At 39.0% G+C, this 27,974-nt stretch overlaps 1 protein-coding gene across 2 annotated transcripts in view; it reads right to left on the bottom strand.

The window, feature by feature from the left end:
* Positions 1-22,697: 22,697 nt before the first annotated feature.
* Positions 22,698-27,974, bottom strand: part of RSPO2 (R-spondin 2) — a 106,137-nt gene continuing 100,860 nt past the window's right edge. For both annotated transcript variants that reach the window (XM_086880375.1, XM_086880376.1), the window contains one exon: positions 22,698-24,838. In XM_086880375.1, the coding sequence (XP_086736501.1) occupies positions 24,729-24,838 (110 nt within the window). In that variant the 3' untranslated portion in view covers positions 22,698-24,728. The remainder of the gene's footprint in view (positions 24,839-27,974) is intronic.

Below are 27,974 nucleotides of genomic sequence, written 5' to 3'. Positions count from 1 at the left end.
TACCTAAGAAAAAAGACTTCCTGAGTAACATATCATTAAAATGAGATGTCCTTGACAAATTCTGCTAGCTTTTACAAATGAGCAAAAAAGAAAAAAAAAGGAGAAAAAAGGGGAAAAAAAAAGAAGGGAAAGGGAAAGGGAAAGGGAAAGGGAAAGGGAAAGGGAAAGGGAAAGGGAAAGGGAAAGGGAAAGGGAAAGGGAAAGGGAAAGGGAAAGGGAAAGGGAAAGGGAAAGGGAAAGGGAAAGGGAAAGGGAAAGGGAAAGGGAAAGGGAAAGGGAAAGGGAAAGGGAAAGGGAAAGGGAAAGGAAAAGGGAAAGGAAAGGAAAATTTAAAAAGTTAAAATTACCAGAGCTGAAGAAAAATGGAAAAAGCCAAACCCAGCAGATGAGCAAGAGATTTGAGTTCTGAAAGTCATGACACCAACAAGGACTCACAAATATCCTCATGTGGAGCAGTCAGAGTACACTGTTGGAAATGGATCTTACATCACCCAAGCAAGGGCTATACTGAATCCACAGCATTTGCACTGAGACTGGAACATTATAAGTGTCACTTTATGTTTTTGTTCATTTGGTGTCCACTCTACCATCACCAGTTCTCCAGTTATATTGTAAGTTCAATATTGTTTATGTAAAAACTGTTTTCTCTAACATGTCCTCTGATGTCGATTCACAGAACAGTCTGAGTTGGAAAGGACCCACAAGAATCATCAACTCCAACTCTTAAATGAATGACTCATGCAGGGAACAGCCCCTTGGTTTTACTAACACCATGCTTTAAACAACTGAGCTAATCTCAGGATGTGAGTAGCACAAAACATCATGAAAGGTTATTGAAGATCATATTTTGTGAGTTTTCATTTACTCCTATAAACACAAAAATGAGAGCCAGCTGCCAGATTAATTGAAATTAAAAGGATGCATATCACTTTTATGTTACAAATGAAACCAGGGGTTTTTTTTAAAGAAAGAAAGCAGCAAGTTATTCCTTGAAGACTTTGTGGAAGATTTATTGCAAATGCACAAACCAAATTCATTTAATGCAACCACAGTTGAGATGCAGTATATATTGTTTCATTCCTCATACAGCTAATTCTGGCAGATACTAATTATCCACCCCAAACATACACGTGTCCTTAATTTTCTCTTTGTCTGTAAAGCTGATATGATTGCCAGTAATAAATCTCAAACACAAACATTTTAAATATATTTCATTATTATGATTAGGTACAACACAGTTTTCCATAACTTTTGTTTAAAATACAAATCTACTATTCTTCCAAGTTATTCTGAAATTTTCTTTCTTATCTTGATTTCTCTCTTAAGAAAGGCCCAGCTTGGTAATGTTTTGTGAGACCAGATGCACTTCTAACATGAAAACAATAACACACAAAGCTGGAATCACTGAAGACAAAATTAAACAAAACGAGTGCAGATTGATTCAGCTGCCTTTGGCTGGGATGCTGTTACCTCTGCATGTAGCTGCCTCTTTGGGAAAATATTTGCCAGCATAATCTGGTAATAGATTGCTGTGTACACACCAGCACTAGCTGTATTCTAGCAATGAGGTGATTTTTACAAATCACTTATCTTCAAGCTGTCAACAAAGCAATGCCTGCAGCAGTGCCTTCCTTCCCTGGCTTTGTGAGGGCTCTCTAGCATTTGTGCAATGGAATTTTCTCACGTTTCTGCTGCAAAGACCTTAAACAATCCTACTCTGACCCCACCACTTGTCCTTCTCCTGGCACCTGCCTGCAGCGTGCTCTTCTGTCCCAGCAGAAGGTGTTTCTGCAAGCGGCAGCAGGACAGCACCCAGGGCTGTGGGGGAGATCTGGCGAAGGAATGCAGCAAGAAAAGGCTTCCCTGCAGTAGGAAAAGGCTTCCCTGCAGTAGGAAAAGGCTTCCCTGCAGTAGGAAAAGGCTTCCCTGCAGCAGGAAAAGGCTTCCCTGCCCTGCAGCACCTGCCCGGGCTGCGCGGTGCCCGCTCCGGAGACCTCAGGCTGTTCTGTTCCTGGAGGAGCGTCCTGGGAAGTTTCAAAGAGTCTGTGCAAGGGAGCAGAGCAAAATATGCAGAAAAGAGACTTGCTGTCTTTCAGAATGCTTAACTAATGCTTTGAATTTACATCTTGGTGCTATCCATCCGCCAGTTGTTTCTGGAAACATGAGTATCCACGAACTGTATAGCTGAGAGGATTTCCAAATTTGAACAGTATCTTCTCACTAAGTCATATCAAAGCTTGTCCCTGAAGTAGACAGAGTATTTTGAATATTTTATTTATCCTGGCTTGAGTCATAACACTTGTCTTCCTTCTCTTGATGCCTGCCAAGGCTTTTCTCTTGCTTAGAACCAGGTTTCCTGTTCCTTCTCTCATTGCTGCTGGACTGCTGCTTCCCATCTATTTTGTCCTTTCACACCTCTGTAGAAAATTTCTACAGCTCTGGAAACATTGATTTTCTGTGGCTCTCTTAACAACTTCCTTGACAAGCTGATCTCCTTGGGCTCTGGCTTTTTATTATTTCTGGCATGGGATGGAAGGAATGACATTCTCTCCTCAGTTTTGCCTAGCATTTTTGAAAAGGAAAATTCAAAAGAAGCATCCTTAAACAAAGATTTTTTTTTTATTGTTTGATGCTAGATTTTTTTCCCGCTGTTGACTTTCATATGTCCATGACACTGAAAAACGGACAGGAAAGAAAGGTATTTAACTTTTCTCTGGATCTTTTCTATTTCCTCAAGTACATTTCTCCATGAAAACTCCATTTTTCCTGGTGTATCCTTAATGCACAGTTATTGTTAACTTAGATCAGCCAATGTCCCTAGTCTTGTCTAAGCTCAGAAGAGAAGTTTTTGTGACACATATGATATGTGTCACCTGTGCACTCACCCTGTGTTACCAGAATGAACAAAGTTTGGGCAAAAGCTAAGAGGACAGCAAGCGAGGGAAAAATCTTTTTTGATTTACGTCTGTATTTAGGTTTTGAATTTGGAAATGGAATTGAGGTTTAAGAGGGATGTAAAGTTATATAAAAGGCTTTTCCTTCACCCATCATTTTTTTCTTAATTATAGGAGTACAGAAGTCTCATTAGCTAGTACTAAGGTAGCTGGATTGTAGATGAATCAAAGGACTTAAATTAGAGAACTCTGACAAAAAAAAATTAAAAAAGGGAAATACTATTATCTTGATACCATGTATATATGCAATAAGCAGCACGAGATACATCTACACTCTGTTCCAAGTATTTTTGTTTCCACAGGAGAAAGATCAAGGTCCAGAGAGAGCAGGATTACGTGATGTAATACAGTATGATCACAACCCTTGACTTCAGGAGAGCAGACTTTGGCCTCTTCAGGGATCTGCTAGAAGAAGTATCATGTGATACTGTCCTGGAGAGAATGGCTGATGGAGCAGTCCAGGAGAGCTGGCTGATTTTTGAGGATCATCTCTTCCAAGCTCAAGGATGGATCACCCTCATGTGCAGGAAATCAAGCAAAGGCAGTTTGCAGGAGTTCTGCATGGATCAACAAGAACACCTTGACAAAACGTAAGTATAAAAGGAAATCATAGAGGAGGTGGAAGAAAGAACAGGTGAAATAGGAGGAATATAAGAACAGTCTGAGCATGCAGAGATGGGCAAGACAAACACTTCTAAGAGTTAAATCTGGTGAGCCATGTAAAGAGCAGGGAGAAAGGCTTTCACCAATTTATCAGTAGCAAAATGAAGATACAATTAGGAGAAACATAGACCCACTTCTGAATGCAATAGGGGTCCTGGTGACAAAGGGCATGGGATCAAAGTGCCTAATACCTTATTTGCACTGGTAAGTCCAGCTTTCATGAATCCAGGCCCCTGGGGCATATGGGAATGTCTGGAGCAAGGAAAACTTACCCATGGAGGACCAGGTTAAGCAACATTTGATCTAATGGCATGTGCCAGTTCATGGGATGTGATGGGAAGTGCCAATAGATGAAAAACTGAGAAGTTTCCCGAGGACCAAAAGAAAATACATGTCACCCCTGGAAGAAAGTAAATGTCACTCCTCTCTTGAGAATGTGTACCTGGGGACTTGCAGCTTATCCAGACTTACATCAGTTACTGAGAAGGTGATGGAGCAAATAAACCCTATAACTGCTGCAAAACATTTTAAGGACATAAAAGGAAGAAGTTAACATGGGTTTATGATGTGAAAATCATGCTTGTCCAACCTGAAACCTTTCCACGATGAGTGGTTCTATGGGCAAGAGGATAGCAATGGATGTTGTTTGTCTTGACTCCATTTAGGGTGGTAAGCTTGTTGAACATGAGTCAGGAACGTGCCTTTGCACCAAAGGATGTCAACAGCATCATGTTCTACCTCAGGAAAAGAATCAACAACAGATTGCTAGAGGAGATTGTGCCACTCTATCCAGCACTCATGAGGCACATCCTGAGCACTGGCCGAGCCTGCAAAGGAGTAAATGAGCATAGAGGTGTGAGTCTAGTGAGAGGACATTTATAGGAATATAAATATGTGATTTTGGGGGTTGTACTGTGCAGGCCAGGGATTGGACTTGATATCCTTTTGTGTCCCCTCCAGCTCAGGATATTCGATGATGGTGGATGTATTAGAGGATGTCCAGAGATCCCTTCCAACCTCAACTATTCCTTGGTTCTGTGATTCTGTTCATAAGTCTATCTCCCTGTTTTTGCAAATGAAAATCTCAAATCTTACAATCCATTTGAATCTTGGAAATGTAAAAGATTTCTAATACTCTCACAAAACTAAAAATCCATGGCCAGCTGAGAGTAACTACTGAGAAACAAAGGTTTAACTGTAAAGTAAATGTTCTCACCAGCACTTCTAACTCGGATATTATGCTTCTCTTCTTTAAATACATATCTGGCAAATATGAGATCCTGGATACCCTGGAAGCAGTATAAGTAACATTTCTTTAGGAACACAGGATGGCAACTTATGTTGAACTCTCATAGCTGAACTAAAAACAGTTAAATAGAGGAAACCGTGCTATATTTAATTTATATTTGATTTTTGCAAACATATTGGTTTTAGCAGTAGGTCTTTCTTTCCTAAAATGTAGATCAAGCAATAAAATATTAATTGGTGAAAAAAAAATCCAAGTTAGAATTTATTCAGGATCTCCTTAAATCTAATCTTAACCGAAATTTAAAAATATCATATTAAGTATCATATCCATAACATTAAACTAGATTGTCTTGCAAAGAATATTCAGCTCAGTTGAGATGGAACAGAACAGAACAGAACAGAACAGAACAGAACAGAACAGAACAGAACAGAATAGAATAGAATAGAATAGAATAGAATAGAATAGAATAGAATAGAATAGAATAGAATAGAATAGAATAGAATAGAATGTTTCAGCTGGAAGAGACCTATGACAATCTTTAAGTCTAAATGTCTATATTTTTATAAATAATATAAAAATAATATAAAAATATAAATATATGAATATATATTTATACAAAATATATAAAAATATAAAAATAATTAAAACTATGTTCTGATCTGACAATTTTTTCAATTAAAAGGATACACATTTTCCACAAAATAGGTATTATAATGTAGGAGGATATATGCCCCCATTCAGACATAGAAAACAAAAAATGCTTCAATAGAGAACACTTCTCAATGAAGATGTCTTAGTTTTTTCTGGAGGGGTATAAAAAATATTAATCACACATTGTATGAAAAATTTCCTCATGTGAAATATAACATCCTTTCAGGATTACATTCTTCTGTTGTAAAGAGCAGATGCAACTTTTAGGGACCTGGCTTAGAGTGTAGATGTGGCACTTAGGGACATTGTTTAATGGTGGACTTGGCAGTGTTAGGTATATGGTTGGACTCTGATCTTAAAGATATGTTCCAGCTTCAATAGTTTTATGATTTATATTTTTTTATAGCTGTGTATTGTCACCTATTTGTCATCAGTTTTGTGGAGATATTTGCACACACATTTTACATTATTCAACTAAGAAAGGAAATGTAATTTGGAAACAAGGTTCAACAGCTAACATATTAAATTTTGATTAACTTAGGTGAGGTGCAGAGATACACTTGTATATGTGTGCTGTGAGGAACCTGCAGCAGATGTTTTGTCACTTTTGATGTTTCTGTTGCACCGCTAAGTTTGGAAATCAAGAGTTTGAATATCAGGGAGACTAAGTTTCTGGAAGATGATTAAATTTCTTCTGATGTGAAGTATTTCAGATTTCATAAAAAATTATGTACTTGCATATGTTGCCTTAAACTGCTGTTTTTCCCCAGCCTGCAGGAGCACAAACATTTCCTCTGTGCCTGATAAGATGGAGAGATGTAAAAAGTTTAAAAGCCACAACCACTTTGTATCACCCACATAAAGCAAACGCAGGGGTCCCAAGGGGCAGAAAGGCCTCCATAAATCTGTGCCACTCTTGGGAGATAGACCCAACAGGATAGCCCAGCATACCGCGGGAATGCTCCTGCCCTGGGGTGGGAGGGCTGGCAGCAGCAGCAGCAGCAGCAGCAGCAGAACCAGCAGCAGAACCAGGAACAGCTGCAGAAGCAGCAGCAGAACCAGGGGCAGCAGCAGAACCAGCAGCAGGAGCAGCTTTAGAAGCAGCAGGAGCAGCAGGAGCAGTTTTAGGAGCAGCAGCAGAGCAGTTTTAGGAGCAGCAGGAGCAGTTTTAGCAGCAGGAGCAGTTTTAGGAGCAGCAGGAGCAGCAGGAGCAGTTTCAGCAGCAGCAGGAGCAGTTTTAGGAGCAGGAGCAGTTTTAGGAGCAGCAGGAGCAGCAGGAGCAGTTTTAGCAGCAGCAGAGCAGTTTTAGCAGCATCAGGAGCAGTTTTAGGAGCAGCAGGAGCAGTTTTAGCAGCAGCAGGAGCAGCAGCAGGAGCAGTTTTAGGAGCAGCAGCAGCAGTTTTAGGAGCAGTTTTAGCAGCAGCAGAAGCAGTTTTAGGAGCAGCAGAGCAGTTTTAGGAGCAGCAGCAGCAGTTCTAGCAGCAGCAGCAGTTTTAGGAGCAGCAGGAGCATCAGGAGCAGTTTTAGGACCAGCAGGAGCAGTTTTAGGAGCAGCAGGAGCAGTTTTAGCAGCAGCAGGAGCAGCAGCAGAGCAGTTTTAGCAGCAGCAGGAGCAGTTTTAGCAGCAGCAGAGCAGTTTTAGCAGCAGCAGGAGCAGTTTTAGGAGCAGTTTTAGGAGCAGTTTTAGCAGCAGCAGGAGCAGTTTTAGCAGCAGCAGGAGCAGTTTTAGGAGCAGTTTTAGCAGCAGTTTTAGCAGCAGCAGGAGCAGTTTTAGGAGCAGTTTTAGCAGCAGCAGGAGCAGCAGCAGAGCAGTTTTAGCAGCAGCAGAGCAGTTTTAGCAGCAGCAGAGCAGTTTTAGCAGCAGCAGAGCAGTTTTAGGAGCAGCAGAGCAGTTTTAGGAGCAGCAGAGCAGTTTTAGCAGCAGCAGGAGCAGTTTTAGCAGCAGCAGGAGCAGTTTTAGCAGCAGCAGCAGTTTTAGGAGCAGCAGGAGCAGCAGCAGAGCAGTTTTAGGAGCAGCAGAAGCAGTTTTAGCAGCAGCAGGAGCAGTTTTAGCAGCAGCAGAGCAGTTTCAGCAGCAGTTTTAGCAGCAGCAGAGCAGTTTTAGCAGCAGCAGAGCAGTTCTAGCAGCAGCAGGAGCAGTTTTAGGAGCAGTTTTAGCAGCAGCAGAGCAGTTTCAGCAGCAGTTTTAGCAGCAGCAGGAGCAGTTTTAGGAGCAGTTTTAGCAGCAGCAGAGCAGTTTTAGCAGCAGTTTTAGCAGCAGCAGAGCAGTTTTAGGAGCAGTTTTAGCAGCAGCAGCAGTTTTAGGAGCAGTTTTAGGAGCAGCAGGAGCAGTTTCAGCAGCAGCAGAGCAGTTTTAGGAGCAGTTTTAGCAGCAGCACAGCAGTTTTAGGAGCAGTTTTAGCAGCAGCAGAGCAGTTTTAGCAGCAGCAGAGCAGTTTTAGCAGCAGCAGGAGCAGTTTCAGCAGCAGCAGAGCAGTTTTAGGAGCAGTTTTAGCAGCAGCAGCAGTTTTAGGAGCAGTTTTAGGAGCAGCAGGAGCAGTTTCAGCAGCAGCAGAGCAGTTTTAGGAGCAGTTTTAGCAGCAGCACAGCAGTTTTAGGAGCAGTTTTAGCAGCAGCAGAGCAGTTTCAGCAGCAGCAGCAGTTTTAGCAGCAGCACAGCAGTTTTAGCAGCAGTTTTAGCAGCAGCAGGAGCAGTTTTAGCAGCAGTTTTAGCAGCAGCAGAGCAGTTTTAGCAGCAGCAGCAGTTTTAGCAGCAGCAGAAGCAGTTTTAGCAGCAGCAGAGCAGTTTTAGCAGCAGTTTTAGCAGCAGCAGCAGTTTTAGCAGCAGTTTCAGCAGCAGCAGGAGCAGTTTTAGCAGCAGCAGAGCAGTTTTAGGAGCAGTTTCAGCAGCAGCAGAGCAGTTCTAGCAGCAGTTTTAGCAGCAGCAGAGCAGTTTTAGCAGCAGCAGAGCAGTTTTAGCAGCAGTTTCAGCAGCAGCAGAGCAGTTTTAGCAGCAGCAGGAGCAGTTTTAGCAGCAGTTTTAGCAGCAGCAGGAGCAGCAGCAGCAGTTTTAGGAGCAGTTTTAGGAGCAGCAGAAGCAGTTTTAGCAGCAGCAGGAGCAGTTTTAGCAGCAGCAGGAGCAGTTTTAGCAGCAGCAGGAGCAGTCCTAGCAGCAGCAGCAGTTTTAGCAGCAGTTTTAGCAGGAGCAGAGCAGTTTTAGCAGCAGTTTCAGCAGCAGCAGCAGTTTTAGGAGCAGTTTCAGCAGCAGCAGAGCAGTTTTAGCAGCAGCAGGAGCAGTTTTAGCAGCAGCAGGAGCAGTTTTAGCAGCAGTTTCAGCAGCAGCAGAGCAGTTTTAGCAGCAGTTTTAGCAGCAGCAGCAGGCACTGGGCTCTGCCGTGGCCTCGGGGCGGCACTCGCGCTCCGCCGCCGGCGCTCCCCAGATTTCTTTCTCCGTTATTCCCACCCTGCAGGGCCATTTCCCACCAGAAACTGATCTCGTTTTCAAATCTGCATGTTTCTTAGAAATATCCCCGAAAACGAACGGAAAACAAGAGAACTGAGCAATATCTATGCAGTAGCTCTTACGCTTGTTTCTGGCCGAGATGGAAGTGACAAGAGAACAGCTTCCCGTAGTAACTCAGAATTTCTAATTCTGCGTAAGAATATTAAAATAAACATGCATGCACACACACATATGACTGTTATGATTTTTTTCAGAGATAAATTAGAAGGGTCAGTCTCCTTTTTATTAAAAATGCTCTTACTCTAATCCATATGGGTGGGGATGGGGGTGGGGGGGAGGTGGGAATTGGCACATTATTATGCATTTTAGTTACTTGGAAAAAATTCCTTAGGTAAGGTTTCCCAGATTTTTTTTAACATTTTATATTTGTATATGTATGCATGTTTGTATGTATGTGTATGTGTGTGTGTGTGTGTATGTATGTATGTATTCTATTCATGCAAAACCCCCAAATCTGGTAAGATTTCTTTGAGAATTTTTCTGGATTTAACAGATCTGACTCTTCTGTGTCAGGGTGGTTTTGTAAACAAGACACTGTTTTTCTGCTAAACGTTATGACAGCAAAATCACTCATGTCTATTTAATTTTCCTTTAATCAAATAATAATTGATTTGCCAGGTAATGTTTCATATGAGGGAAGTAGAAATTGTGCTTTATTTTGTGCATAAACTGAATCTGAATTTAGGAAAATTCTGAAGTCCAAATCACCTTTGGCATGTGCAACTGCTGTCTTTACCATATTTTTATAATGTGATGAACAAGGAAAAAAATGCTCTTTCCTCATTATTACTTGCACAGAAATGGCTTTTTTAAAAATATGAATTTATGCAGAGTGAAGTACTTCAAATTCTTTATTGATATATTTTCATTTAAAATGAAATCAAACAATCTTCCTGCCTCCAGAGGATGCCTTTTACCCACAATTTTTCATTTGATTACTCTCAAAGGAAGCAGTGGTCAATTTTGATCAGCTGCCTTATTTTCAAAAAGTATTTATTTTGATCTTGTTCCCTTGAGGAGATCTTTTGAAGATTTGTGCAATGTGGGTTCTCAGTGAAAATTAATCTATTAAACTTCTAATACAAAACTGTTAGGCTGTTAGCAAGAAGTCATACCTGAACATAGTACCTGTAAGATAATAATGTTCTATTATACCCCACTGAAGAGTGACAGGCTGTTTAGAGATTACAGATGGGATGAAGATGAAGACTCCTTTTGACTAAGCATGAAAGACTAGCAGTGATCTTCCTCCAGAGTGCTGAGAGTCCTGATGTCTTCCTGTGGAAAATAACAGCAAATCAGTGTAGTGAAGCTGGAAGACAGCTGATCCAGGAAAGTGGATGATGATGATGTATTTAGAAAAGCAGGTCTGGTAACTGAAAATTAACTGGACAGGACTGTATCTAATAGTGGGGCATCTTAAGAGCAGCTCAGAGCTGACATTAGAGCCCAAAGACTTCACAAACCACCGACCAGAAGCTTGAGGCAACCTTGATGTATTCCAGGACAAGAGAGTTGGTAAGATGTGTCCCTCAGCAAGCTCCCACAAGTGCATGAATCACAGTGTGCAGGAGAGAGTTAATCATTGTGTCTTCATTAGTGTGTAGATGATAACATTATTAAAATTCAATACATTTCTAATTAAGATCCTTGTATGATAGATGAATGCAGCAGTAATTTTTCATAAGACTTGAGACAAAGGAAGAAGAAATCCCAGGCAACCAAAACTCTTATGATTTTCATTCCTACGTGGAAAAAAAGGCTGAAAGTAAAGAACATACAGAATGGGAATCTCAAATGTTCAAACTAAAAAACAATAGTAAAATATTGATCTTTTCACTCAACTCTTTGAGAAACAGAATTCTATTGCATTAAAACCTGGCATGTTACTGTTGAAACAAAAGAGCAACAATTAAACAAATGCTAAAAATTAAAATCAGGAGAACAGAGGTATGGTCAGACAAAGGGATATTCAGGAAATCCTAGGAGGTGATGTGCTCAAAATAGTCCCTATCTCTGTCTCTTGAAGGAAATAAGAGAGAATGAGTTGTGGAAAAGACTGTTACTAAAGAGGAATAATTCCCACACTTCATCAAGGCAATATTTGACATCTGTAACAGAAGGGGCTCCAACACAGCTCTTTACTGCTCCTCTATCTGCATCATGCCCCTCTCCAATAACATGCTCCACAGAACTCCCTAAACAGTCCATGGCCTTCTGCAGGGATGAAGATGAAGCCTGTGTTCCCTTCTCAGTTTTCTTTGAGGACTTGCCAAGCCTTCTCTGGGTAAGAGCTCTCTTCTTCAAACGGGCTGTAGTTCTCTAGTTTCTCAGGGAAATGATGATAATAAGCTGAAGAACATGCTGGGCATAGTTTTCAAGTTAGCAATGATAAAAATGTTTCTGCTCAGAGTTTTGGAATGTTGTTGCCCTCCTTCTCCTCTGGGGTGGCTTTTTTTTCACAAGGGTCTTATCCAGAAGGGTCTGAACAGACTAGAAAGAAATGAAGTGCTGCTATTCTCTTGGCAACACTTGTTACAGCCATGGAGGGCAAACAAGAGTCAGTCAAGCCCTCTGAGTGCTGTGTTGTCTTCCAGTTTACATAACAAAGCAAAACATCTTTTTTTATTTCTATTCAGTTTTATGATACAGAGAAATCTGCATAAAGTTTAATGCAAATTTTACCATACACATTGGAGAACTCTGTTCAACAAAACACTCCATACTTCCTCAAAGCTTTTATACAATTTGAGCCATCTCTGGCTTGATTTAAATATTTACCTCTGGAAGGTTCAGCTTTATTTAATACTACACATATTAATGCATCTTTGAGCTAATACATCGTTCCTATTGTTTTAGTTAAAGTCTTGGTATCTTCCACTATTATAAACATTTTTGTTGTGCAATGTCTGGATATTTCCACTTATTTTGTGCAGAGAGACTGAATTAAAGGACAGGGGTAGGAGAATTTATTCCAGATAGCAAGGAAAACACAGGAGAACAAGCACCATGAGCCATGACTGAGGATTTCATGCAGAAACTGAAGATTTTGAAAATGTTAAATTCTTCAAATTTGACAGCTGCTTGAAATTGTGGCATTGATCTTAAGATCACAGCTTTTCTAAGTATTGCAGCAGACGGATGATATCCAGAAGAGCACAGTTTTGTGCAGAAGTGAACAGAGCACTTTCAGGGTGGCCAGACTCCTCCTTCAGAGTGTGCACAGCAGTGATGCTCAAACTGCAGTCTGCTTAAACAGGCCTGGTTGCTTTGGTAGGTCCTGACCTTCCCAGATCTCATGGATGAGAGAGTTAGAGGTTCAGTTATGAAATGTATACTGTCTGTGACACTTCAATGACCACCCACATCCTCTTCACAGACATGGACCGAAGAACTCCCATTTATTGTTGTCTGGGCAGATGGCAGCATGACCAGACCTTTCGGCTTTTTCTCATGAAGGTATTTCTACCATTGACCCTTTAATTTGTTTTTGTCTTGGGGACAAATTTCTTTCTCTTTCCAAGTTCATGACAAAAAAGTGTTATGTAGATATGGCATTCTCTGTCAGTTCTCCAGCTGGAGCTGAACATATGTCTCTCCCTCAAAGACTCAGGATCTCCAGAGGGCTCCAAAAGGAGTAGCAAGAAAGCAGCAGAATGGCTGCACCACTAGTTGTGTGATCTTACTATTTCTTAACATCAAGAGAAAACCCTCTCTTATCACTATTTTTTATTAGAACAATCTCATCTAGTCAAAGTGGTTTATACACAGATGTCTAATGAACAAGGAGAGTACTAGAGAAGAGTGCTTGGGACACAGATGCATGAATCTTTAGGGTTTTTTGGTTTTTTGGGGTTTTTTTGGTTTTTTTTTTCAAAATCTGACCCACAGATCTGAGGAAATAAGCTAAAGATGAAAATCTCCTTGAAGGGAAAACCACTTTCCCTCATACATTTCCCTCTACCAACACACCTCTCTCCGGCTGTTTCCAGCACAGACTGGTGGGCAGGACTCCAGCCCTGTGCTAACACATTTCCTTGAGGAACACTGTGGACTCAACACTCACCTGAATTCTTGAGAAGAGGATTAACACTGCAATGCCACACAGCTGTGACAAGTTTCAGTAATTCCTGCTTGTTGAGCCAGCAAACCTGCAGCATCACCTCACGTCTTCAAGCACTGTTGTGCAGACTGTGGGAGCTGTGCTTTGCACTGGCTCTGTTAGGGCTCAAGGACAGCATGTTCAGCCAAGGCACCCTGAAAGACAGGCTTACAGCTAAATGGATTTGAATGGAATCTGACCAAAGAGACAGAAGGGTATCATCAGAGATCCTGTAACATGGGAGCATTTAAAAACTCCGGGTTTTGTGAAATGAAGCATCTGTTTCTGTTCTAGGTTGCCATTAAACTCTTTACAAATATTTACTAGATACCAGTTGACACAAATTTTGAGACAGAGAAAAGGAAACACTAAATAAGTCCCTTATTAAAATTAGTTTCATTATTTTCTTTTTGAATGCTGTTTTTGCATTTCTAATCAAAGATTGGAACTCATTGGTTTCTGGAACATTCTTGACAAATGCATCCTTTTATACAATAAATGACCTGGAAATATTTGCATGCAACTTCAGATAAAATTTCAAGGAAGCAACCAAAATAAATGTTAAGCTGCCAACAAAACCAGTTAATTTCCTTTTCTGCCTCTTTATAAAGGTATCTTTATGTTTTTCTTCAGATTAGGGGGAAAAAAAAATTTGTCTTCTCCAAGGTCCTAATCTGTTCAGGACCATTTTATGACTTCTCTAATCTGAGTGCTGTCAGCAGCTTGGCACTATTTGTCTTGTCAAGCACCTGAGGGTATGGAGATTGTGAAATTAAAACTGCAGCTGTGCTCATTTGATATATGACTAAAACAGTCTGCCACTACTCTCTATAGCATCATATGTTAGCTCAACATGCCTTTTTTCTACTGCTACAAACTTTTTGATATATATTTCTGTTTCTTTGATGCTATGTAAGAGACCATGCACTTCAGGACCAATTCTGAAAACTCTCCCAGGCTGGCACAATTCCATAAGTCAGAAGTTTATGACTCACTTTCCATCTGATGGGTGCTAATTTTTCTTTGTAGGCTGCCTTCAGCATTTCCCACAAGAACTCAACAAATTTGAAAAATAGTTTTCAGGAATATTGCAAAACAGAAAAAATAATTTAGCTTGCAAAATTAGGACCTCAGGCCTATCAACTTTATCAGTCAATTTCAACCTGCATGGTTGTGGGCATAGCACAGATTTGGGGACTTTTGCTGGAGTGCCAATGAACACAAATCCCTGCTAACCAAGTCTGGTGTTGAGAAAAAGAACACACACAAACAAAATCCTTCATAAAAACCCCTACCCCACGCTGTTCCCAGTCTGTATTTTCCTTCCTTCTGCTCTGGATTATATCAAATCCATCAAGATCCATCCAGTGAGATGCTGAGCCACAGTCCCTCACAGGTACCTGCACCAGTCTGAGCTGCTCACAGGATCCACAGCACAGAGTATCTCCTGCTCCAAGAGTGCATCTCTGGTCCCCAGGAGCTGCAGCTGTCCTTCTAAAATATTTTTGAATGGCAGCACTTGAGGGCTTCTGGGTTAAACTGAAGTTTTGATCATGGGTGGGTTTTACCACTGTTGACAACACTTCTTTCAGTCAGCTGGAAGAAGCTGTGAACATCACAGTCTAGTTCATGATCTCCTCACACAGGTCACTACATCCCTCTGAGACCTAAAAGCTGCAATTTATGTCCACTAACATGCAAACAATAAATTCAGATTAAATTATTTTGTGGTAGTACTGAAAAATAAAATGGTAACTTTTGACAAAATATTGTGAAAATAGCCCTGAACTGTTACCAGTTTATGTCATACGCTTATGCTTCACACTGCCAAATATTTCTCATCGAAAGAATCCTTTTAACTTTTTATTTATATGTAATTTAGACATTTACATTTGGAGGGTTTATTTAAAAAGTACTTTTGCCAATTAACAGATATCAATCTTACCTCAATTCTGGTTAGCAATTTGCAATCATGTCTCTTTGAATTATTAACTGAAATAAAGAACTCAGGGTAGAAATAGTATTTTCTTTCTTTTTTTTTTTTTCAAACAAGAAAGTACAAAAAATTGAAAACCTGGCATTTTCTTTAAAAAGCTAAGTAACAATTATGAAGCTCTCAGCCTTCTAAGCAGCAATTTGCATAATTGGCATTGAAATGTTTTTGAAAATGTAAGGCATTGAGTCCAACCCGATGGCTTCCAGTGCTGTTGAGAAGTTCATGTTTGCACACATGGTTTCTATCTCTCCCATGATCCTGAGATCCAGGTTTGGTTAAAATAATACTCTTGGAAAAAAATGTGGGGATTTCCAGAAAGTCAAGGGTTTATTAAGCTTATACTAGTTTTTGAGTTGTTGTCACCCACTAATGAAAAACTGCCCCTACAATTATTCTTTTTCTTGAAGTCAGGAAAAAGTACTTACTCCACAAGAAGGCAACAGGCTTGCCTACACACACCAAATGGGAAGAAGTAAAGGTGAGCTCATCTATAAGGCCAGCTTTTAAAAATAAAATACTATCTTTGTGTTCTTATTTTTAAAAGAAAATACTGCCCAGATTCATCCAGGTGTCTAATCTTCAACTGATTATCTAAATGTCCTTTATGCTTCCCTGTATGGCACATAACTTCAAACAGCTCTACAGATACAGCTGGGCATGGCCTGTGAGATCTCCTCCTTTCATCTTAAGATCTGTGTCCTGTGTAACTTCCATTTTTAGTTCAATGCATGCACCATATCATGTCTTACAGCTGCTGTTAAACAGTCGTTAAAGATACAAGTCAAAGACACATTTAGATGTGCTTTGGTCTGAGGGTCTAAAGTTAAATAGTATCTACCCATGGAGAGACTTCACTGACTAGCAGTGCTTGTGAGCCTGTGCTGCTGATTACATCTGTTAACTTCCAAGAGAGTTAAGGGTAGGATTCTTGCTACCTTAAGATCATACTGTTCTTCAGCTTGGTATGAAAATTTTCGAATGTCTCTGGTTTTATCTTTGTTCACATCTGACTGAATACTGGTATGGTTTTTCTCAAAGAAATGGGATAATATTTTAGAACACCAGATGAATCTGTATTTTTACAGATTTGTTCCTGCTCAAACTCAGGGTAATTCACTCAAGTTTTTATGTGCCTTCTGGGAGCTCACCAACAAGATGAACACAGTGGTGTCTGATAGCTTCACCTCAGCAAGATCTACAAATTCAGTTAATTTTACAAAAAGAGCCTGGAGACGCTGCAGTCTGACTTAGAGGTCAGTCTCAGTTCCACTCTGAAGATTAATAGCAGTACACTACATGGTATGCTTTTGTTTCTGAGGTGCTGTCATTAATGAACTGCTGAACAGAGATGCATTTCCATCCATTTCAGCTTCAGTGGCTGCACATGGATCCCAGGGAGCACAGCTGGGGACAAGGGCTGGTGACAATTGTTGTGGGGCACACACAGGACTGCTCGGTGTGCAGTCAGTGCCAGCTGCAGGCTGAGCCCTGAGTGGTGACAGCCCCAGGCAAGAGGCCATCAAATGCTGACCCTGTACACAGCAAATGTCACGGGCACCGTGGTCTGGCCAGGGGACACTCAGAGACTCAGAGGAGCCAAGGGTCCCCAGGCTTTTGTGGACTTGGACTGTGAGGGTATAAAAGCCCAGGGGCTCCTTTTTTTGGAGGTCTCTTCTGGGAGGCACCGGCTCAAGCTGTTACTTTGTCAATTGTTCCACCATTATGAAATTGTTTGAAGGATTCTCACGTCTTAGGTGAGGTCTTAGGTGACATCTCTGGGGAAGCCAGGGTCCAGCTGGTGAGGAAACCTGCTCTGACTGTGTGAGTGTGGGGTGTGTAGCCATGAAGGGGCCAGCTCAGGTGGTGTGGTGTGACAGTGACTGCCAAAGTGGGTCCTGGATGGCCTGAGAGGGAAGTTTCCTTAATAGCAATGATCCCTGGAATCTGTGGAGTAGATGAGTGGGAACTCCAAAGTATCTGGCTACCACAGTTAAATCAAAGAAGGCTTGTGACTCAGTCCTCAGCCACACTTTCTCAACTGTAAAGACACATTTATTCAAGAATTAAAAATTACCAGCTGTGAACTGCCCTTCTTTCTGGCCATATGCACACCTAGTCCCTCAGGATGTTACAGAAGAAGCTGTATTTCTTTAAAAATGAAGCAGTGGGGGAAGACACTGGAAAATTCCTTTAACCTTAACACAATGGTGTTTCATCCCTTGCCATGATTAATGCTTAGTTTTGTACCATACAATGCACAGTAAATTATATAACTTTCCTAATAACTTTTATAATTAATTGGTTTTAATTTTCTATTAGTTGCTTTAAATAGTCATAAACAGTGCAATTATCCACTCTGTCACATCCTACTGTAGCCAGCATTTAGCAAGATTTGTGATAAGCTGCTATTGTGGGACCACAGTTTGGGAAAATTAATGAAGCTCTTAAGTTTTACTAAAGCAGTTGTAATCAACCTTAATATGCTTCAATGCTCTCAGACCTAGAAGGAGGTTAACAAAGCCTTGGGAGAAAGCTATATTGCTGAAATTGGGCACAAGAAATGCAGAATTTATGGACCATGAGAACATTTTTCAGAGCCCTGAGATAAAAAAGAAACTAACTAGGGCAATTCAGCAATTGTCCTGAAATCCAATCTGGGTGGACTAATTAGCATGAGAAGTGAGAACTCAATAACCAATAGAAGACAGAATATTAATTAATGAAGCAAATTACATATTTTATAGCAAATGAAAATTAATTTGTTTGCTAAAATGTATAAATAATGAAAAGTTTTGAAAGTGTGTATGTTAGGTGGAGCTATGCCCATGTACCCACAATGCTGAATAAAATAATGCTGACTTTCTAACCTATCAAACTTTGGAGAGTTTATTTCTAAAGATCTAGATGACTTTTAAGGTTCCTTCCTACTCAAACCATTTTATGATTCCATGATACTGTACTAAATAAATTAAATTTGGCCTGCTCTACGTTTCAAGTTTTATTCCAGATATTAAAAAATCGATCCTAGGATTCAAGACTGGTCTTGAATAGTGCCTTGGTGGTACAGTAGTCCAGGCTGAAATGCACACATGTTCTTCATTGTTAGCTAAGAGTTCATGAGCCTTAAATGAACTTTACTTGCTCAAAAAGCCTTCATTTATATTTTTATGTTATTTGCCATTTCAATAGAGCAAAGGTAATTTTATTATAGGGTTATTTGTGGCATGAAGCTCTGTTGCAGAACTGAGTTATCTCCTCTGTCTATTCAGCACAACAATAGTACCATTATGCTTAAAACCACACCAATATTTTTCAGTTCTAGTATGGTAAAAAATCTCTACTTTTCTAAGAAGTGGATTTGGAGGCTTCAGAGAAAATATATCTGTCCTTTCTTCTTGCATCACACCTAAAAGAATGAAGCTGTCTAGGGAAATAATAAGAATTAATATACTTATCTAGAATGCATGTGCTACCTACTTTCTCTCTCAGAATAACATCTGGATTTTCTTCAGAGTGCCTGGTCATGTAACTTGGAAATACATGATAAAACATATCCAAGTCAACTGCATATTGCAAAGAATCTGCAGCTTAAGGCTTGTGGGAATCCCTTGAATTATGGCAGACAGAGCACCAGGGAGCAGGAGGGGAGGGGAAGAAAGTATAGGCAAAACCCCCAAATCCTTGTGCTGTACTGTAAGCATGAAATAAAATTAAAATAAAACCAAAATTAGAGAAAAAATTAAGATGTATTGCCTCATTCAGTTAATCAGCATTGCAGAACTGCAGTCACATACAGAAGAAACATAATTTTGTTCATCTCATTATGGATCTTTAAAATACTTTCATTCAGCAGTCACGCGTATTTATCATTACTGCATATAAAATTAACACTGAAAAATACCTTTTCCACATCTTTCTTCCTGTTGCCAAGTTTCTACAAGGTAACACCCTGTCATTAGCTGTCATGGTTTTGGTTCAAATTCAAATATACATTTAGGGGATAAAGACTTTTTACCTTCCCTGCTAAGATCACTGACTGCCTTTGTCAACAATCCCAAAAGAACTGGTTGAAGACTTCGATTTTAAATAATCCCATTAAACTGTGATTAAACTGATTTGAATTTATAAATTCATTATGAACCAAAAAAAAAAGGCAGAAAACCCATTATCTATACTATCCTAGCAGAGCAACAAACACGACATACTTTTCCACAAAAGCCTAAAAGAGAAGCTCTAACAAGTCAAAGCAACAGTTTAATATTCTGTCTCCAACAGTGGCAATGGGCAATACTGTGTAATAGCTGAGCCATTATCTACTGTTCTTTCATCTCATACTCCCTCAGCATCTGCAATCACTGGATCAGGCATGGTGATTATATTTACCTGTACACTTACCTGTTCCTGGATTAGTTTATAGGTGTGACAGGTTACATACTTGTCTATTCCTCTCATCATCTGTTTATAGACCTTTAGTCCTTGAATTTCTGTTTAACTCTCTCTAGAGAGAAAATATCTGACCACAAAATAAATTACTAGGGTCTGCCTTAGAGTTAGAAATCATGCTCTAGCCAAGAGAATATGCAAACTAGAAGAAATTTATGGTAGAAAAACTGTTCACTGCTCCTGCTGATGCCAGCATAACAAGGAACATGAGGTCAGAAGGAGAGCACCAAACAGTGACAGAGAAATCCTGTGGCTGCACTCCATGTCCCTGAGACTTTTCATACACCTACCACAAGACAATTAAATAAAAGACTGAAACAATTCCTGAGCAAATATCAAGAGCTCCCTTGCAGTTGTGGCCCATAGCTTCCATAGATGGCAAACAGAAAGCAAACATAAAGTCTCACTGCAGTTTCTCACCAAAATAACATAAACTAAACCCCCAAAACTCTTATCTTTCTCATAAAGGCCCCTGAAAGACTGAAGGGAAGAAACAATTGCAAGCCAAGACATATCTTCTAACTGCTACTGTTGGCTTTCTTGAGCTGAACTTCGATTTTGAAAAGTCACAGAGGTAGAACAAAGAAGCCTCATTTTCAGTGTTAATTCATTTGTGGTCTATGAACTGTCAGTAAGCTTCATCAGTATTGCCCAGTTAAAATCAAGTATTACATGAGTGTCACTGGAGACACAATTTGAAAACAAGGAGGCTGGGATCATTTCTGCAGCTGCCACCACCACAGATATATTAGTGGCCCTTTAAGTAAGTTTACAGCTACACTGGGGTTGAAGACTTGAGTTTATTAGACATAAACAGAATTAGTTTGCATTAAAAAAATCAGTTGAAGTCTGGAAGAGTTTGGCAATGGACTAAAGGCTGGGCTCACTTTGGATACTCTAGTCACACTTCTCTTCAAGTTTTTTCACTTCTGAGAGGAGCTGAACTTCAAATACTGGGCTGCTCTTCTCCCAGATGTCCTGCAGATCAGGCTGCTCTAATACTTCCTGAAGTTAATGTCCTTTCCTCAGTCCTGGACAGAAGCTTTTCATAAAAGAAACTATTCCAGGTTCAGCACAGAGCTTTCAGTAAAGAACTAAACAAAAAGCTGACAGTGGTTTCTGGGTTACACTTTCAGAAGGGTACATTTTGTTCTTCTTGGTTTCAGTCCAAAATAACTTCAGTCTAGAGCTTACTGGAATTCATGCTGGCTTACACCATTGGATGTGAAAGTGAACTGGTGTCAAAAGACAAATACATTTTGTTGGTGAAGAGAGAGAGTTTGAATTCAAAAACTCTCATACCCTCTGGTAAGTGGTAGCATCAGCCTTCAGTAACATCACTCACTTAAAAAACACAGCACTTGTGCTGGAAATACCTGATTATTTTTAGTCTATATTCTATTTCATCAGCATAGCAAAGCTGAAGCACTGAATTTGATTTTAATCTGTCTGGTAAAGATCTGTCTTCTCATTTTATAAGGTATCAGGATTTTAGCAATATTTTTGTTTAAAAAAGTTAACATGGCGCTTCATTGATTTTTGGTTTGTTTTTAATTAACATGGATGAAAATCTACTTTTTTTTCTGCTCTGCAGTTTTCTGTAACTCTTACTGATAAATGGAGACATGTCATGTAAGCTCTATAACTATTCACAGCTCTTTTGCTGACACCTTTATATTGAGCATACAGGTGTAAGAGAACAATTTCCTTATATTGATATTTGTAATAAGGAAGGTTTGCATTACCATAATGTAGAATGCAACATAGGGATTTTTTTCCCCAGGAATAAAAAAGGAGACATATAACAATAATTTCTCACTAACAAGAGCAGCTGAGATGCAATAAAGACCAATCAGCCACAAAATAATTGCTTTAAAGATGCACCTGGGGCTGTTTTCCTTTTTTCTTTTTTTCTGCTTTTTCTGTTTGATTTTCTTTTGTTCTAATTTAGAGACAGATATTAACAGACAGGATAAGCTACGGCAAACTGGGAATAGAGAGATCCTAAATACACAGTGCAGTATGCAGTTGTCTTTCCTGGGACATGTGAATAAGATATAAAATAGTATATGCTTTTGAAAAAGCACATTCTACTCATCATAGCAACACAACAGCTTTTTAAATTACTACAGCAATGACTACAGCATATAAAGTGTTTTGTCCTCCTAATTTGAATCTTTTGTAGTTTAAAATAAATTTCCAATAGTGAATTATTAAACTAGGGCATAAAAGCCTTGTGAACACAAAAGTTCCACTGCTCTGAAACCTTCGGCTGTTTGAGAGAAACATTCAAAAAGCAGTAATAGTTATGAAAAGGGGGAAAATGTAGTATTTGTACCTAGTCAATTCTTACCAGAAAAGAACTAAGATCTTTATAAGTCCTCTTCTGATTAAATTTAAAGGAAATAAGAGACACAGTGGGCACATTTTATCAAGAAACAGTATCTGAAGACAGCTTCAAGGTAGGCCTGTTTCAAGCAAATATTTGGACAGCTGATCTCTCAAGGTCATAGATTCATCAAATCATAAAATATCTCAAGTTGGAAAAGACCCATAAGGATCATTGAGTCCAGTCCCTGCTCCTCAGAGGAATACCTAAAACTAAACCACATTACTGAGAGCATTGCCCAGACACTCCTTGAACTCTGACAAATTTGGTGCCATCACCACCTTCCCTGAAAAGCCTGTGACCAAAGAGGCTCTGTCAGTGCAAAGCCTTTTCCTAATGTCCAAGGAACTGTTGATTCCAACCTCCAAAGTATGGTCCAGTGGTAAAAACCCCAGTATAAAATCCCAGTGGTGTGAACACACTGACAGGGTCCACCATGCAAAGGCAGGATGTCTAGGACAAAGGAGGAAATACCAAGGGCTACTTTGGGATAATATTTTTAATTCTACACTCCCAACTCTAAATATGAAGGTGACTGGGACAAGAGAAATCAATGTACATCTAATGTCTTCTGAATGTGAGAAGTGTCTCATATAATGTGTCTTTTCAAATGAAACAGTTGTATGGGAAACCCTCACATTTTTTACACCAGTGGAAGAAAATCTGCATCTCCCCACCCTCTGCAATGTTTCTACATGCATGAAATTCCAAAAGAATATGCTATTTGAATTAAAAAGGACCAAAAATATTTTACTCAGGAGCTTGTGACATCATTTTATTGTAATTTGTAGCATTCTTTCCATGACATGCCTAATACAATATTTGTAACCACTACTGAAAGGTTTGTATGAGGGCATTAACTGCACTTCCAGCCAAATTTGATAACCAATAAGCAAACAGACAGCTACAGTTCTTCTTGTCTTTTTTCTCTTGTTTTTTTTGAAGTGAGCATTTTATGTCCAACATAGCATCCCAGCATTAGAACAATCTTGCTGTCTGTAACATTATTATGTTCTAGGTGAATATGAACATACAGTGAAAACCTCACAGTTGAGTGGAAGTCCACAGGCAGTTTGATGGAACATTCATATGTGTCTAACTACTGCACATTTTGGTAGTAACACTTGTCATAGCTAAACACAGATATATTTGTGCTTACAGATGCTTTATTTTCCTAGTTTATTTGAAAAGCATGTAACCCATAAAACTGTTATTTGTGGGATTTTTCTAAAGTATATGTCAAAAAGAGGTATGTGGATGTCTGGGGTCTGTTTTGCTGTTTCATTTTTTTGTGTAGGTCATATGCAATTTCCAGCTCTAAAAGTGAAATAATTTTTCTTTTCTTAAGTGACAGCTTACACAACAGGCATTTTAGTGTATGCTTTCCCTGTCAGGTATCCAAAAATCACCTTGAATGCTAGCCAAATAATTCTAGATTACCAAATTACATATCCTGAGTGATTTTAATGTCCTACACAGAAAACTGTCTCCACCTCTTCCCCTGAAAAAATGTCTCAAAGCAAACAACAGCTGCAGAATAAATTTGTTAATCTTCTACAAATAATTGGCAACAGTGGGACATTGGTGTTTTCTATACTTTTGAATGGTTGACTTCACATGACTTTTATTTTGATTCTTCCTTATTCAGGTATTTTTTTTCTTATCTGACTGCATCAGGACTAAATGAAATAAAACACTGTGCATTACATTGGAAAAAAAAAAACAAAACAACAAAAAAAACCTACACATACAGTCTTAGATACCTTGTACCTTTTATCTTGTAAATTTCTGTACAATTAATTTCTCTCCTGACACTCAAAACTTCTATCATCATCGTGCCTCATCTTAAAAAACATTAAACTTCTTTTTCTGAGACAAAATATATGGGGCTGAGACAGAAGTACTGAATAGCAGAAAGAATTTGTGGATTACTGCTCTGGCAAATATACTTCAGAGCTGACACTCCATTGTGAGTGCAAGGTAGTTTTGCAAATGAGTGTGCTTTGCAAATCCAGAAAAAAAATCCAGTTTGTAGCTATTGAGGAACATGAGAAGATACTTAAAAACATAGCAAAAAGTAAACATTTACTGGATTATTCAAAAGTATATTACTAGAACCAACAGGACATACCTTTAAACATGTATAAAGTATTATACATAAAAATGCATAGATGTACAGTAAATATGTTCATTTATATGTAGACAGAGTAGTATGTACACAGAGTCTGTTGTGCTTCGGTGAGTCTAAGCAGTGAATCCTGCAGCACGTTGTCTTAAAGCAGTTTTATTATACAACTGTGTCAATGTAGCAGGTGGGAGAACAATGTACATTAACACTAAGCAGGTAAGTCATATCCATTTACTCTTGAAATGTACAAATATAGGAAACAAAGGCCATAAATGCAATTGTACCTACACCTCCAAGACTTCCTTTTTTTCTTATTTATTTAAATATGCACAAGTCCACCTACTGGTGCTGTGTAGGTTTCTTTCCTTGTCAGCATGTTGACCAGAACAATATCTCTGATGCACTTCAGGACCACTTCCACTGATCCAGCTTAGCGCCCTCCCGACCTTGAAGTCTTCAGGTCAAAAATGAGAGGAAAAACTAAAATAAAAAATATATAAATAAAACAAACAAGCTTGTGGGCTTTATTTTCACAAGTTATTTGCCACCAATACTGTCAAAGCAGCTGAATTGTACAGTGCATCCATGGGCAGGAGCATATAGCAGCTTTTGTGCACTTTGCAAAAAAATACATTAAAGAAAATCAAGTCTTTACTGGCTTGTTTTATCTGTTGCTAAAAAGATGCTGTGCTGCTTCTGAGCCCTTTCCATCAAATTCTTTTTCTTCTTTTTTTTGTCCTTCGTTTTTGCTGGCCTTCTACCTAAAATAAAAAATAAAAAATAAAAAAAAAAATAAAATAAGGAAGAACAAATAATAGCAATTAGTTAAGTAAAGTATCCAGAAGTGATAAAAACCCCAACAAAAACAGCTCAGTGGTATCAAAATTATCAATAGGGACTGCAATGGTAATGCTGGCTAAAGAGCTTCAATGATCAGTGAAAACAGAATTTTTCAATGTGTTATAAAAGGAAGCAGGATCTCCGACTGTCATCACTAGTCCACAGGCACAATTTTTTAGTATGAGTAACCATGTTGATGCAGGTTTCATTTCTGGCAGGGTGAGTTACACAAGCAACATTATGCAAGTGCCCAAGGCCCAGAGCCAAATGAGTATGCAGACTCCTTACTCACTGGAAGCTGGATAAATGCCTTAGACCCCTGTGTAAATTTGCTTGAGTGAATAATCCTATTTAAGTCATGTCCAATACATGTGTGATTTAAATGAGAAATGAGGCATCACAGCCCAAGAACTTGGTTGGATGCCACCCTACATGCTTTGGCAGAGACAGTGCCACCTCTGCAAAGATGTGTTGTTATTGCTTATTAGTACATTGTGCCTAATTCTCACAGTACATAACTGTGCAGAAACAAAAATTTAATTACATGCTTCTACTATTGGGAGTTCACTGAAAAATAAACAAAATTGGGAAATCAGGGTAAATTCAGAAAAAAAAAAAAGTTTACAAGCTTTTTGAATGAGAAAGTTTTTCCTGTTTAGCTCTAATAATAAATCAGTGCCCTTTGGTTATCTCAGCAAAGATAGCATGGACAGAAAAAATGTCAGATACAAAGGCCCTCATTGAACAGTGCATTACCTTTTAAGTATATGTTTAAATCCTATCAAGTCTAGTAGGATTTAAGGAGACGACCAAATGTTGTCGGATGTGAGAATGGTCTGGATTTTCTTGGCAGTATCATATACTAAAATATGTGATCAATGGTAAAAAAATAAGATTATTAAACTCTAGAAGCACCAATTTTGCAAATTTTCAGGAGCACTTAATGAACTTAAGAAAACAGTAAAAAGAAATTCAGTTAGCAGATTACATAAAAATGTGAAAATGCATTTTCCATCTACATTGTCAGTACATTATTAATTGGGAAAAATGTTTGCCAGTCTGTTTTTTCTCTTTGTTTCTTAATTAAAAAGGCCCAAACCAGTGCTAAGAGTTTTTTCTCTATTTGATAATAACACTGAATAAATCTGATCCTAAAATTATCAAAATTTATGATTAATTAAAAATATATACATACTTACATATCTGTAGTATACTTTCTGGGCTACTATTCTCTAGGAATTATTGAAGTACTTGTATATAAAACAGGGCAGGACATTAAGGTAACCAGCATATGAGTTTAGTCCACATTAAAAATCATAAGGGTCCTTGGAGTTTACTTCTGCTTCTCATTAAAGTCTGGCATTAAAGTTACTATGGCATTTTGCCATTTTTAAATCTAGGTAATCCTACACAATAAATCCTCAGTCCAACCAAGCATTAATCAAAGCAGCTTTTAAGTTAAAACTCCTTAGTAACTGTGTATCTAATGACAAGGCACACCTAATGAGGTCAGAAGGAAGGAACACTTGACACAAAGTGGCATTACAATAAGGTGGTTTGAATTATAGAAACTTCAATATATATTTATGGAATTCTACTAGTTGGTATAAATTAAGGCATCAGAACTTGCAGGAATGTATTATTCAACACTGTATTTATTCTAATTTGTACTTTCAATATTCTAAATTTTTTTTACCCAAATATTTGAAATGCTCATTAAGGAGGAGTAGATGAGAGGAAATAATATGAGAAAAGTGACCAATTATGCTGGTCAATTGATTCTCACAAGACCAGCAGAATCAATAGGAACTTTAGTGGAAATTTTCTACCCAGTTTGCTCAGTGATCTTACCTTCTGGAGTTTTTCACCAAACAGACCAATCAGTAAAAGAAATATAAACTTCAGACAGTGTCTCATCTAGTCTCTCTAAGACCTCCTCCAGACAACTAGATCAATATGCTTATTAAAAATTTAAGGTTATGAAAGATCCTATTATTTTTCCTCTAAAAAACACGAGTTGTGATGATAAAATGACACACAACACAGCTGGTATCTCTGTCTAAGCCTTAGAAACTAACTCCTTTGACACAAACATCAAATCAAATTGCCAGCACTCCCCAGATGATATGCCTAAAATAGAAATTAATGGAGTTCAATGATTTGACATCTTTGTGCAACAAGCACATTATGATGCAGCAATTGTCTCTGTACCTGCCTTTTTATTCCAAGGGACACCAAAGGGTGAATTACCTTCTTCTGCCTGTGCTGTGGACTAGCTACCCATGCAGAGACAGCATCCCTAAGCCACCAATAACTTCTGTTAGGAGCTCTTTGGCTGCTTGCTATAACTCAAACTGCCCTGTTGTACAGATTATGTTTCATCATTTTCAGGACAATATTAAACCACACAGAAAATCCAGATGATTTGGTGATGCTTAGAGTCCCAAATTCCACATGCCATTTTAAGCAGAAGACTGAATATAAAACGTATTTCTTAGGTAACCATCAGTTCCCATATTGTTAGTAGAACACAACAGAGATTAGAAATTAGCAAGAAAAAACTGATTATAAATACTAGAGTTCAAACAATGTATGTTGTTGGAGTCCCCATTCATGAGAACTTTTATTAAATGCGGACTTCAATTACAGTGTTTATCAGCAGAAGCACAGTGAACAGGAGTATCTTCTGAATATCTGGTTACAGACATCTTTTGAAGAACATTATGATATGCAAAGTAGGTCCTCTGAGAGGATCTGTGAGCCATTTCCCTGACTGGAGGGCAGTGGGATGAGGACAGGAGGAGACTGTCCCCTGGGACAAGGATGGCAGCAGTTACCTCTGCTCCGTGTCATGGGTCAGGTGTGGACAACTCCACGTGCAAGTTGTGTGCACAACCTTCCCCACACCTTGCCACGCTCACTTCCTGCTCCTTAGAGCAAGAGCCCTGACCCCAAGTTATTTCTCCATAGGAAGCAGCAGGGCTCTGCTGTGCTCGGCTCTGCTGTGCAGTTGAAAAGGAGTGGATTTTTTTAGCAGCACTGTATTACAGTCCAGAA

This window comes from Cyanistes caeruleus, chromosome 1 (assembly GCF_971803275.1).
Source record: "Cyanistes caeruleus chromosome 1, bCyaCae1.hap1.1, whole genome shotgun sequence".
Taxonomy (NCBI): Eukaryota; Metazoa; Chordata; class Aves; order Passeriformes; family Paridae; genus Cyanistes; species Cyanistes caeruleus.
Note: the sequence above shows the minus strand (reverse complement) of the source record. Positions and strands in the feature narration are given on the sequence as shown.